The sequence below is a fragment of the Ciona intestinalis genome, unplaced genomic scaffold, assembly GCF_000224145.3.
Source record: "Ciona intestinalis unplaced genomic scaffold, KH HT001155.1, whole genome shotgun sequence".
Lineage (NCBI taxonomy): Eukaryota > Metazoa > Chordata > Ascidiacea > Phlebobranchia > Cionidae > Ciona > Ciona intestinalis.
In genome coordinates this window covers 18,576-32,062 of record NW_004191476.1, presented here as the reverse complement: position 1 = coordinate 32,062, position 13,487 = coordinate 18,576, and the positions used below count along the sequence as shown (strand labels likewise).

At 37.9% G+C, this 13,487-nt stretch overlaps 2 protein-coding genes across 2 annotated transcripts; one reads left to right on the top strand and one right to left on the bottom strand.

Annotated features, from left to right (window-relative positions):
* The first annotated feature begins 483 nt into the window (after positions 1-483).
* On the top strand, positions 484-5,022 carry LOC100183350 (germ cell-less protein-like 2). The gene is made up of 8 exons (XM_002125445.4): positions 484-1,064; positions 1,464-1,631; positions 1,813-2,001; positions 2,381-2,623; positions 2,884-3,020; positions 3,313-3,406; positions 3,674-3,881; positions 4,241-5,022. The coding sequence occupies exons 1-8, from the start codon at positions 675-677 to the stop codon at positions 4,342-4,344; spliced, it is 1,533 nt and encodes a 510-aa protein (XP_002125481.1). The 5' UTR covers positions 484-674; the 3' UTR covers positions 4,345-5,022.
* Positions 5,023-5,915: 893 nt separating this feature from the next.
* On the bottom strand, positions 5,916-11,143 carry LOC100185717 (rho-related BTB domain-containing protein 2-like). The gene is made up of 9 exons (XM_018817178.2): positions 10,909-11,143; positions 9,898-10,001; positions 9,354-9,539; positions 8,765-8,914; positions 8,245-8,431; positions 7,488-8,066; positions 7,091-7,244; positions 6,660-6,868; positions 5,916-6,153 (listed from the first exon to the last, which is right to left on the bottom strand). The coding sequence occupies exons 1-9, from the start codon at positions 11,098-11,100 to the stop codon at positions 6,016-6,018; spliced, it is 1,899 nt and encodes a 632-aa protein (XP_018672723.1). The 5' UTR covers positions 11,101-11,143; the 3' UTR covers positions 5,916-6,015.
* Positions 11,144-13,487: the final 2,344 nt, after the last annotated feature.

Genomic DNA, 13,487 nt, shown 5'->3' with positions numbered 1-13,487 from the left:
ATACGTTCACCAAAAGTTTAGTCCAAATGCGTGATGTCCAATATTTGGGCAACTATTTTATAACAAAAACACACAGTAAAAAGATAGTAAAACGCCCAGATAATTTGACCCTGGGGCATACAACGTCAGTACAAATTTAGAAAACGGACATAAAAAGAATCGGGAGTGTTTTATCTACGCTTTGATGATACTGTAATTGTCTCCTTTTGAGCCTACACAAAGAAGACGTAAAATTTATACGATTGCCGGAATGTTGTACACGGAAAAACGGTTATTAGAAGGACGTTAGTTGCACACACTCGATCTTGAGACTTCAGTATATTTTGTAATGGCATTAAATTAAAGATTAATCTACTGCTTTCCCACATCAACCGCTACAAGTTTGTTTTTTTTTCGCGTTCTCTCTCGCTTATTTGTTCTTTTTTTTATGAGGTAGGCTCAGGTTCAAATCCTAGCGCTGGGGGTTAGATTAGGCGTTACACCAGGGGTAACAAGGTAAACAGATCTACCCCAGAAGTATAGGCGCCACACCAGGGGTGGCGGGGTGGTTGCATTAATCAGTAAACATTACAACCAACAAGTTAGATTTGTTTCACAAGATTGTGTCTAACTATCCCTGCGACCCTGTGTTTAAAATGTTTCGCTTATAGCTAGATATATGTATTCGCTAGAATATGAAAAATATAATAACTTTTTCAATACCGGTCCTGATTTTTTTGCTCGAATTGCAGCTAAAAATTATTAATGTAGCAAATTCTGTAAAAAATATTTCTAAACATTTGCAAATGGGTAATTTTATTGGAAGAGCGAGGGAGCCTGAGGTTAATTTGAAACGAAAACTAGATTTGGATGAAACGGAGTCTCTTACTGGGTTTGAAGTAAAAAGAATAAAGTTGCACACGACGTCGCAATATATTTATAATACACTGTTTGTGAATGGGGAAGGAAGTGATGTCACAATATGTGCGTTGGACCATGAGTGGAAGTTACACAAACTTTATCTTCGGCAAGCGGGGTATTTTAGCGGGATGTTTCAAGGATCATGGAAAGAATCCGAGTTAGAGGTTTGTATGGTTGGCTGTATAGAGGTGGTGACTACTGTTGCAGTTTGTGGGATGTGGCAATCCTTAAAAGATCTGGTGCAAGGCGGATATTCTAAATAAATTACATGCGATGAAACAGAACACCCGTGTTATAACGGCCGTCGTTGCCCCGCTATGCGAGGATAAATAAGTTACATACATGGTAACTTGTAGGCAGGCATGAGGTGTATAAAACAGAACACCTGTGTTATACTGACTGTCGTTGCCCCGCCATGCGAGGATAAATAAGTTACATACATGGTAACTTGTAGGCAGGCATGAGGTGTATAAAACAGAACACCTGTGTTATAACGACTGTCGTTGCCCCGCCATGCGAGGAAAAATAAGTTACATACATTAACCCCCCCCCCCCTTCCACAGACCATCCACCTTAACATACCAGACCCGAACATCACAGTTGATTCGCTCAACATAGCTTTTGGATTGCTTTACTCGGACGATCTCGTTATCGCGTCACAATCGGTTGTGTCGGTCCTCGCAGCAGCTTCTCTCATCCAATCAGATGGCTTGATGCAGAAATGCTCGCAGGTAAAGAAATGTTTGAAAATAACACCTGTGTTATATCGACTGTCAAAGTCTCGTCAAGCGAGAATACAAAAGTTACTTCCATAAAGCATTTTTGTGGTTTTGTAAAGACTGATAAGTAAAAAATCATTTCTGCTTTAATTTTGATTAATTCCTGGCCTTTATCACACAAACCCTCCTACAGGTGATGGTTGAAAGTATTTGCTCGACCACTGTTTGCGAATATTACCAAACTTCGAGGTTATACGGGCAAGTAAAGGTGGAAGCTGCTTGTGTTAGTTGGTTAGAGGACAACCTGATGGTCAAACATTCAAACAATAACTTGATTGCTGAAATTAATCCGGATCTAATGACACGGATTGTGAAGTCACATGTGAGTTATTGTGATGTCATAGGCACCAAACCTGGGGTGGCAGGGTGGGCAAGCCAACCCTGAATTATCTGCTATAAGTTAAATTTAGAGGGATGCATCTATCCCTGCCTACCCTGCATTTAAGTTTGGTGCCCATGGTTGTTGTAATATAAAAGATATCACTCGTCTAAATAGGTTAAGTTTGCATTTGGGTGTATTAGTCACATATTTTATAGTTTTTTTTACATAGTTTATATTTTACGTCTTTTTATTTATAAGCGTGTTAAATGAATGTTGCTTTACTTTATAATTTTGTATATACTGCTTAATATAACACAAAAGATAAAACAAAAGTTTGGCCATGCTTCTATTTTTGTTAAAGTTTTACCAAATTTGTTAGAACTTATTCGTCCTCCAAGTTGAGATGGACATCTACACGTTGCTACGACGATGGTTGTATTTTCGTGTCAACCAAACCAGTCACCAGGTGGGGGAAAAGAGCGCTGTTTCTTCGTTTTTCCGTGACAAGTTCCAGGAAAGTGGGAAGCGATATCTTGAGACGGATGATGGGAAAGATTACCAGGAAACTTTTCATGCAGTTCGTTATTGTAACGTCATCCGTGACTTTATGTGCGCTGTCGAGGTAAAACTTGGTCATACAAATAAAATTAATTATTTTCCCCCAATTAAGGCCCTTGTCACCTACCTTCGGGGAAGCGACAAGCTCCAACATCTGGTGAGGTTCATGGGGTAGCATCCTGGGTGTTAGGGTAATGGCCAACTCTGGCATGAATTCTATGTCTCATGGCAAGCCTCACTGTACATAATAACATAGAATAAAAATAAATATTTTTTTTTAAATCTTTCCCCCTCCTCAAACCGTACCCAATGTTAAACACCCAGGTTGAATCCGACGGTATCGTTCCCGGGAGTTGGCTCTTTCCCGTTTATCGAGAACGTTGGTTGTCGATGTTACGAGTGGAACAAGGGATCGATCGTGGTCCGAATATTAAACCGGAGGTGGATGGTGGGAGCATGAGGTGGGTTGGGCAGTCGAACTGGGGTCATGTAAAGTATCATAAATTTATTTATTTCTTTATTTTATTTTCTATGAATTCGATTGCAAGGATTAAATACTGGTAAAAACTTCTCGTCAAGAATTCGTAAATGTAGCTGCAAATTTTGGCGAATGTTAGAGTAACCTGAAAGCACGTAACCACAGGTTGTTAAAGTGGATTTTAATGGCTTGGGGTTCCTACAATGTATATTCGCTGTGTTATTTCGGTCACTGAATATTTATGTATGTGAAAATGTACCAACTTGTGCTCCAAGGTGTGGAAGGATCCTCATGCGCGACGTCGACCACTGTTGGAGATGGAACGGATTCAACTTCGCAATCGACCTCCTTGTCATGTATAATGCTAAGGTGGGTGGTGTTGTGGGGTCGTGTATGAATAGAAGTGAACATAAAGTTACATACTTGGTAACTTGTAAGCGGGCACGAGGTGTATGAAACAGAACATCCGTGTTCTAACGATTGTCGTTGCCCCGCCATGCGAGGATAAATAATTTAAAATAATAGAGATTTTATAAGGGTGAGGTCTTCAGTGAGGCACACCTGAGACATGGGATGTAGGTTCATTACCCAGAGTGCTACCATCCACACCTACAATAACAACTTCCATCCACGCAGACTCCCTGTTCGTTGTCGATTAAACGAAACATCAAATCCCAACGCCGGGTGGCAGCAGTGGGTTTGGGGTCGCAACGGAAAGTGATTTATAAAATAAAGATTTTCTCGTTGGACACGCGGGGCCACGTGTGCGCGTGCACCTCAGTCGGCCCGTGCGTTGCCGCGCTTGAGAAAGATGAGGACCGGGTAGTGCTCACGCATGATAATGGTATGTTTGTCTTGCTTAAGTTTAAACTATATTTTTTGTAGCCAATATATGACGCCATAGCCCATGGTGTGAGGCTCGTCTCTGCTACCATTGTGGGTGTATGTTCTTGTTTTAAAATAGCTTTTCAATAGTATTAATTACTTCAAATCATAATGGCTATTTTAAGTTTTAAGTTTATAGAATACCATAAACAAAGATTTTAATAAAACTTATTAAATTTTATATTTTTTTACTAACAATCAAAATTATCTTGGTATAATGATATAAACAATCAAACTATTACATCATAATGCTAAACAACAGCAGGATGTGACATCACAACAACATTGTTTCATTATGACATCACAATTACCTTACAGATAAACAAAGACTGACGTTTCCACTTTATGTTTCGGCAACTTTCAGAGTCGTGTCCACGAATGAAATGCTAAACAATTTCGAAATACGTCCTCTGGCTTGTTAAAGGACTTCTTTTATTATTATTTTTAAATTCTTGTTCTTATTCGTTCCTAGAAACTGAATTTCTTTATTTGTTTTTAACTGTTTTGATATTTAAGTCAAATGTCTATGGAGTCTCTTTAAATTGATTTTTAAATGTTTTTTTATGAATTGATCTAAATTTACTTAAAGGGTTTTCCATTCAGTAAATAACATCACTACTCCACTACATAAAACTTTAGAGAAACTGTGGCTCAAATCCCAGGTCCAATTACATGACTCACCACAGAACCTCACCCATATAGAATTGCCTTGTCATATTAAAGACTTTTATTATTGTTTTATTCTTCTTCCTATTTCTTCTTAAACACTGATTTCCCTATTTTATATTAACTATGTTGACGAAACTATTTGTCTCTTCATTTAAACGTGATAATAATTTAACTTCAAGTCAATAATATTTGATAAATACCATCTTAAACTCAGGTGTTGGGACAGCCCTGGCTTAAAAGTAAGGTTCTATGACATGCCTCACTGTATAATTTCACCCATATAAAAATATAATGCATGAAAAGCGGGAAGTTGGTATTTCCTGCTTATTTCTTTACTTGTGACGTCTTCATTTTATTCTCGTTCTTAAACCATTGGTTTTCTTCTTTTATACAAGTTTTGAATTTATAACAGAATAAAATATTGAAAAATATTTTTCTGTGGTCATTATTATTAAAGTTAAGAATTAAAAGAAAAAAATTAATGCCTAAGACTAAACATAGTTTTATGTTTATCCTTGTGTGGGCCAACGACAGTTGGTATAACACGGGTGTTCTGTTTCATACACCTCATGCCTGCTTACAAGTTACCATGTATGTAACTTTGTGGGTGATTGTTTTTCTATGGTTGACAATTTGGACAACCCATTAGTGACCACTGGGTTGAAGCAATTGCTGTTAAGTGTCTTGCCCAAGGACATACACACCAACAATGGTAGCAGCGTGTATCCTCTGGTTGAAGATGATTGTTCTAACTACAATGCCACACCATTGCACAAACAAGGCTTATAACATTTAAAGCATTAATAAGCGCAACTTAACTATTAAAGACATTGAACCTTGAACCCGGTAACCTCTGGTTAAAGACGAGCAGGCTGTTTCCAGTTGGTCTGTTGGGAAAAAAAGGCATAAAAACTTCATAACGTCTGTTTTCAAAACAGAGCTCGACTTTCTTTTTGTAAACCCTTAAACCTTCTTGGCATTCTAACTAAGCCGCAATATTAACCACCAACCAAACAATGAAGAGAAGCGAAATGTTTACTGCCTGCAGCAACACCAAGCATTACCAACAACAACCAATGATGAAGGTTTACAGAAACAAGGCAACCAATACTGAAGATGCTGTAAATAAGTCACTGGAACAAAAGGTAAAATAGAATTGCACGAAGTATTAACAATGGTTGATTATTCCTTCATAAAGGTTGACAATTGGTTGATTATGACATCATAAGTAACAATAATGAGTTCAATGTCATCATAACCATCAATGGATGATTATGTCATCTCAACCACCAACAATAGTTGATTATGACATCACAACCACCAACAATAGATTATTATGTCATCTCAACCACCAACAATAGTTGATTATGACATCACAACTAGCAACAATAGTTGATTATGACATCACAACCACCAACAATGGATTATTTCCGATACTTCCTTCCACTTTCCTCCTCCTTGCGTTGATAAAGACTTTTATCGTAAACATCCTGTTGTTTGATGAACCAGACGGGAGGCCATCGATGTTCTTCAAGGTGGGATAACGTGGGTGGGGGTAGACTCTGTTGTGTGGGGAATATAAGTACATGGGTGTTATACATGTGGGTGGCGGTGGTCTCTAACGTTTAACAGCTATTTTAATTAATAAAGGGATTAGAAAAGTGCGGGTGTTCTGTTTCATACACCTTGTGCCCGCTTACGAGTTACCACGTATGTAACATATTTATCCTCGCATGGCGGGGCAACAACAGTCATTATAACACGGGTGTTCTGTTTCATACACCTCGTGCCCGCTTACAAGTTACCACGTATGTAACTTATTTATCCTCACATGGCGGGGCATCGACAGTCGTTATAACACAGGTGTTCTGTTTCATACACCTCGTGCCCGCCTACGAGTTACCACCTATGTAACTTTGTGGGTGATTGTTTTTTCTGTATAGCTAACAATTTAGACAACCCATTAGTGACCACTGGGTTGAAGCAATTGCTCGTTTTCCGGAAGTAACTTACATCGTTCATACATTCAACATTCTTTGAGACGTTACCTTAATGTTTGAGACATTACCTTCATAATCTTAGGAATACTCCGGCACGCATCATTATAATGAATTGATAGGAAATAGAGACACCATTGTCGTAACTCTGGTGCGTTATGCAAATCAGCTATCTGTGACATCATAATAACATCCGTGCAGAATTTCGAGATTAAAGATTTTTCGTTTTTTTCAAAGTATTTTCGCTCGTCCTTGATAAACATGTCAACAACTACGCAACCTAGTGGTGGAATATATGATTTCTATGTTAAATTAAGACATTTATAATTTAATAAAAAAGATTAAAACGAACTTATTCTGGAATAAATCAGTTACATTCAGTAATGTTACAAAAGTAATCATATAACTTAAAAATCTTTTTTAATTTTACGATTTTAAACACTGATTTTTCTTTTTTAAATTTCAATTCATAAAAATCCGTAAACTATTTTAACAAACTCACAAACTCTTGAAATAAGACGGGGCAAGCAGAGGCGGTCAGCGAGCTTTATGACATCATAGACAGTTGCGCAACAATCGAGTTCCGGAATATTATTTGTGTAAATGAATTCAAGAACGCAGCGTAGAGAAGTGGTTGTTGTGTCGGGGAGGTCTACCTGTGATGTCATAATGGTGGTGATGATGTCATAATGGTAGTGATGATGTCATAATGGTAGTGATGATGTCATAATGGTAGTGATGATTCGAAACATAGAAAAACTTATTGATTTTACTTTGGCTCTGTTTGTTTTAGGCTTAATACAGGGATGCTAAAACATATGATGCCAAGTTGAAACATCACTTCATACCCAACATGACGCCTATGTGTCATAATAACAACCAATATGATGTCATAATACCTCTTTGTTTCCACTTTCAATGAAACTTCCCGTAAACATAGCCATCATGACATCACAACCACTCGCTAGCAACACCTTGTGGCCGGGGATCGAACCATCGTCGAGATGGAAGACGACGTCGGCGAGAGTCGGGGTCTCGATGAACAACGACTTCATGCTCGCTGCCCGTCGGCTCATAAAGCCCTCGTGTGGGCGAGGATCAAAAGTCATAGAGTTCAAAAGGTCAGCAACGAGGTTAACGAGCTCAGGGATCGCGAACTTTTGACCCGCGATGATAATTTGCGTTAGGATCGAAACATCGGGGGTTTCCAACATTAGGAGCCCCGTGTAGCAGAAATTAACGAGGATTTTTAATATTTCTGTCGGGGTTTCCGATTCGTAAACCTCCCGTTGATTGTCGTCGATACTATGGTGTGTGATGTCATAATTGCGCTTGTAACTTTCAACAGTGTTGCCGGATTTAGCGATTGTGACAACGAAAGCATCGTTGGTAGCTGGCAACACTGGGGAGGTAAAAACTTCAGCGAAAACGCTCGACGACGCGCATAACACAACTTTGTGGGCGAATATTTTCTCGCCCTGGAAGAAAAATAAAATAGATATATATATTCAATTATTAAAAATCGTAAAAAATAATTAATCTAAAAAAATTAACAGTGTAAAAGAATCAATTACTCAAATTAAATAAAAAAAAACATTTTAAAAATATTTAAGATAATAATAAAAACATTAAACGGTGTTAAAATAAAAACTTTACCTCAGAGATCAGAACGACATCAGTTAAAACATTATCTTTATACATTTGAAATAAGTTGGGTAACAATGGTGACTTTGTATCAAGATGGGGAAAGTTTGGGGGGCTCGGTTTGGGGGGTTGGAGGGGGGGCTGGAGCTGAAGGCGTTGGATTCGTTTCAAACTTGAATTCCAGAAGTTCAGGTTTCGTCTGTGGTGTTGGGGTGTTGGTGGGAATAATGGTAATAACAATATTGTCAGCCGCCATGGCTCATTGGTTAGGTGTCTTATAGTAACCGAAGGATACAGGGTTCAAACCTCGATGCTGATAAGCTGCTACCATTGTGGGGGTGTTTAGGGTAAAACACTTAGCTGCAATTACTCCAACCCAGTGGTCACTAATAGGTTGTGTTAAAATCTTTACATTTTTTCCACACGGAGGCCATGGGACCTGAGACGTAGGCCAGAGTTGGCTCCCCAGGCACCTCTGGCATTACACATAGGTACAATAGGCCTACATAATGGCAATTGTTATACAACGAACCTGTACAGCAACGCAGCTCTACAAGCGTTTTCGAACACATCGTTTATTCCATACCCAAGCAAAACGCTTGACTCGTAGTAAGGACAGTTCGTCTCCATGGCCACGTACCGACATTGCTCCGGGAATAAAATATCGGCGTGTTTCACTGCTCTGGGGATTATTGAATAAGCAATGTGAATAATTATCATTATGTGATTGGTTTCTATTATACATGTGTAAACTTCCTACAGCGATGCACGCTAGGGGAACTTGGAATACGACAAGAGTTGGCCCAATGTCTCTAACAATAACATGTCCCACCATATATGGTCGAGGTCTTCACTCTTCAGTGAGGCATTATCCTTGATATTTAGACTTAAGTTTAGGATTTATACTGAAATCGCCGCACAATACATACAGGTTAAGCTTTCCAACAAACAGCCACAAGAGGATAAATACCAAATAGGCATCGAACTGACGAACTACAAGCCCCCACTTAATTGATTGGTGCTCCAAGCCAGTGGTCACTGATGGGTAATACGCTAGGTTTTGGGGTAATGGGGCAACTCTAAATACCATAGGAGCATGAATATTGAATATAACCCCTTACTTAGTGAGCGTTCCTTTACATTTGATCTTCTCCCTCAACTCAGCGAACCGCAGATCTACCTTGCAGGCCACCAATAATACAGGGATGTTCTTGTTGTGTTTACGAACCTCAGGTAACCAGAACTTGGTGACTTGCCTCAACGATCTCTCGTCACAAACGGAGAAACAAACAACAATAACGTCAGCTCTGGACATAGAGATGTTAAAGGAGTTTAAGGGGTGACATCATATGTTTTATCAGGAAGTTTTAAGCTTAAAACAACTTCAACCCTGCTGTTTGCATAGCAAAATTAACTCTGTGTGGAACAAACTTGTTGTGATTGTGTTTTTATGGATGTGTTTTGTTAACACTTTGTAAAATTACTAAATCCCAGATACCTATTAAAAATACCAAATGGTCATTCAAATACAACTTAACTTATATAAACACCTGTGAAAGGCTGTGCAACCAATATTTCAAGGTTATGGTTTTGTTGACACTTTGTGAAACTAGCTGTTACAAATACAACGTATACAAACACCTGTACAAACCAACACGTACTTACTTTCCAAACGCGAACCTTCTATTTTTATGATGATCACCAAACGTATCCCACAACCTCAGCGACACCATCGTGCCGTCGATGTTGCAACGAGCGTTGTCCAATACCTGGTTAGCAAGGTTAGTGGGTAGGTTAGGATGGAAACAGGGATTTAAATTATTGAATAAATAAACGTATATTTAGACCTTTGAAAGTTACAATGCAGACAAACTTTACATGCACTGCTTTATACATTTGGAGACATCACTTATTCTCCCTACCATGCATGGTATGTTTGTGGGAATTCTGACATGATATTTGCTTTCTATATGGGTGAGGTCCTACAATGTGGCATGGCGTGTCATCTTGGATTTAGACCAAAATTGGCCCATTACCCCAACATTGTATATGCACATTCTATTCTATATGGGTGAGGTCCTACAGTGAGGCATGCCATGCGCCTGGGATTTAGGCCAGAGTTGGCCCATTACCCCAACATTGTATATGCACATTCTATTCTATATGGGTGAGGTCCTACAGTGAGGCATGCCATGGGCCTGGGATTTAGGCCAGAGTTGGCCCATTACCCCAACATTGTATATGCACATTCTATTCTATATGGGTGAGGTCCTACAGTGAGGCATGCCATGCGACCTGGGATTTAGGCCAGAGTTGGCCCATTACCCCAACATTGTATATGCACATTCTATTCTATATGGGTGAGGTCCTACAGTGAGGCATGCCATGGGCCTGACATTTAGGCCAGAGTTGGCCCATTACCCCAACATTGTATATGCACATTCTATTCTATATGGGTGAGGTCCTACAGTGAGGCATGCCATGCGACCTGGGATTTAGGCCAGAGTTGGCCCATTACCCCAACATTGTATATGCACATTCTATTCTATATGGGTGAGGTCCTACAGTGAGGCATGCCATGGGACCTGGGATTTAGGCCAGAGTTGGCCCATTACCCCAACACCAATGGTGCTATAACTCATTATTATGAGTAAACACACACATTTATCTCAATACCTTTTGATTATTTCTATATTGATCAATTGCCCACACAGTAGGTACGTGGCTGGTTGAAATGTTACATCTATTATTGGGAGCTTCTTCATTGTAAGCCCTCGAACAAATTAAACGGGTTTTCCCAACGTTATTATCTCCGACTACAACGCATTTTATCGTTTCCTCGTTCGGGTTTTCTGTTGTGTCAGACATCCTACTATATTTACATTATTGCTGGAACAAATACATGTTACATTATCATTATTTAAATAAATGGAATCATTATATTATGTGGGGTAATGGGCCAACCCTGGCCTAAATCCGAGATCCCATGGCGTGCCATACATCCATATAAAATACATCATACTTGCATAAGATGAATCACCTACATTTGGTCAGTCAAATAATCTATACAATGAACCACAAGACATCAATTAAATATTATTTTCCCTGCCATTGGCATATTATATAAAGATATATGAAACTAATATTTTAGCAGGAGAGAATTTTAATAAAACTAATGTAAACCCTAATCAAGTCTTGATGCATTGCAGAGATTTTTTATAAAATCTGGAATAATTCATAAAGTAAGGTGGGGGAAGATGGGACACCTTTTTATTTCAATTTCTCGTCACCTTTGGTAGTAAAGGTGGCCATCTTCCACCACCCCAATATATATATATTAACTACAGAAATTAGTTTCTTGGAAAAGATAAACCGATTAACTTTTGTATACAACATACAACCTGATCTTATCTATGATATACTACACATTATGCACCACAAACCCACAAGTACAACGATCAATATTTCCATTAAACACAGAACTTATCAATTGGTGCTAAACTACAAACCACACTAATTATAAACCGCACAAAAGTAAACAACTAATTTAGCTGAACCGACACAAGCTGAGTCATCGTCTGCCAGATGCTCGTTTTATGACTCATCGACTAATTAACATTAGCATAAACATTGTGACATCACTATACCCATTGTTTAACACAAACAGTTTGTTTGTATTGATTTCATACTAATTGGAAATTAAATAACAAACGTATAAACAATGGGCACCGATCAAAAAAAAATTATTTTAAAATTTATCGCTTTAACTAAACTTTTATTTAAAAAACTTACAGCAAAATAATTTTATTTAAATTTACAAATTTTTGAAACCTAAATATGCAGACACGCCCTTGCCACTCCCATTTCCCACAAAATTCAACAAATCAATTTTAAATGAACAATGTAAATATTAGACAAACACATGATTTATATTCTTACACAACATTTATCCATAGTAAGCACATTGTAGATGTAACTTGCTACTAAATTCTGTGCAATTTACATCTAGCACAAAATTTGTCTGCTAGGTGTAGCGACCACGCTTATTTTCTTTCAAATTAAACGTAATATGTTTTCAACTGTAAGCGTGTTTTAACAACCATTGTTTTGTCACTATGTCCTATCTTTTTGTTTAAAATATTTCTAAATCTTCGCTACCGTAATCGAAGACACAAATACAGTTATTATATCTTATTAAAACTAAATACATCTTAACCGTTCAAACGTCCTGACAATGAGTTATCATACGAGACAATGAACGATGAATGCAAACACGCGTCTAATCGTTACTTAGGTGATAAATTATGGAATTTACTAAACAAACATTACTTGCACTTTTGCAACTTTAATTTATTAAGCGAACGTAGTCATATGACGACTACGTTTTCACTTTATAAGTTAAATTTAATCAGAATTTAAATTAAATTCAAACAATTAATTAAATCGAACTAATTATTAGTTGAATTTCCGCTGATATAGCGTCGCCTAATTTGTGCTAAATACGCGATAACACAATGCTGATTATGACGTTTAAATCACGTTGCAAAATTGATTGTTTACAACGCTAAGCGTTTCTATTGTTATCCATCACGTGATCATTGTTTGTGTCGATTTCCGTCATGCGTCAAAATCAATCAAGCGGTAAATTAAACATAGAGATTTATTTAACACAATGTTGAATGAATGTAACTTATTTATCGTCGCACGGCAGGCACAAAGTTAGTATAGACCAAGTTAGGAAACGGCGCTCGTGTCCGCCATTACGGAGCCCACAGAGCGTGAATCGCCTATACAAATGCATGGTCGGCATGTGTTCATTTAGTTCTTGTAAGCGATACAAAGCTAGAAAACACGTATAGCGGTTGTTTTAACATTTAAAATATAATTTCTAATATAAATCTTGTTATATAAGATTAAATTTAGGAATTAATGTGAAGTAAATTAATATTTTGACTGGATTTCGGCGTACAGTGTGGTTTAACAGGGTACTTTACGTTGGCGATTAAGACTAACAGCAATCAGCTTAGTTTACATAATAGTATTTGATCATACCTACGAATCTACAGAACCATTCTTTACTACATTTATTATCCAACATTGGTGGACATGCAGCTCCAAACTGCTTAAGTACTAGCAGATAATGTGTTCGCGTTTTCCGATTTCATAAAGACCCGTAACTTACTAATTCAAGCAGAGGAACAAAAATAGTAACTTAGTATTGTTTTCCTTAATGTCACTTCGATATTAGGCAAATT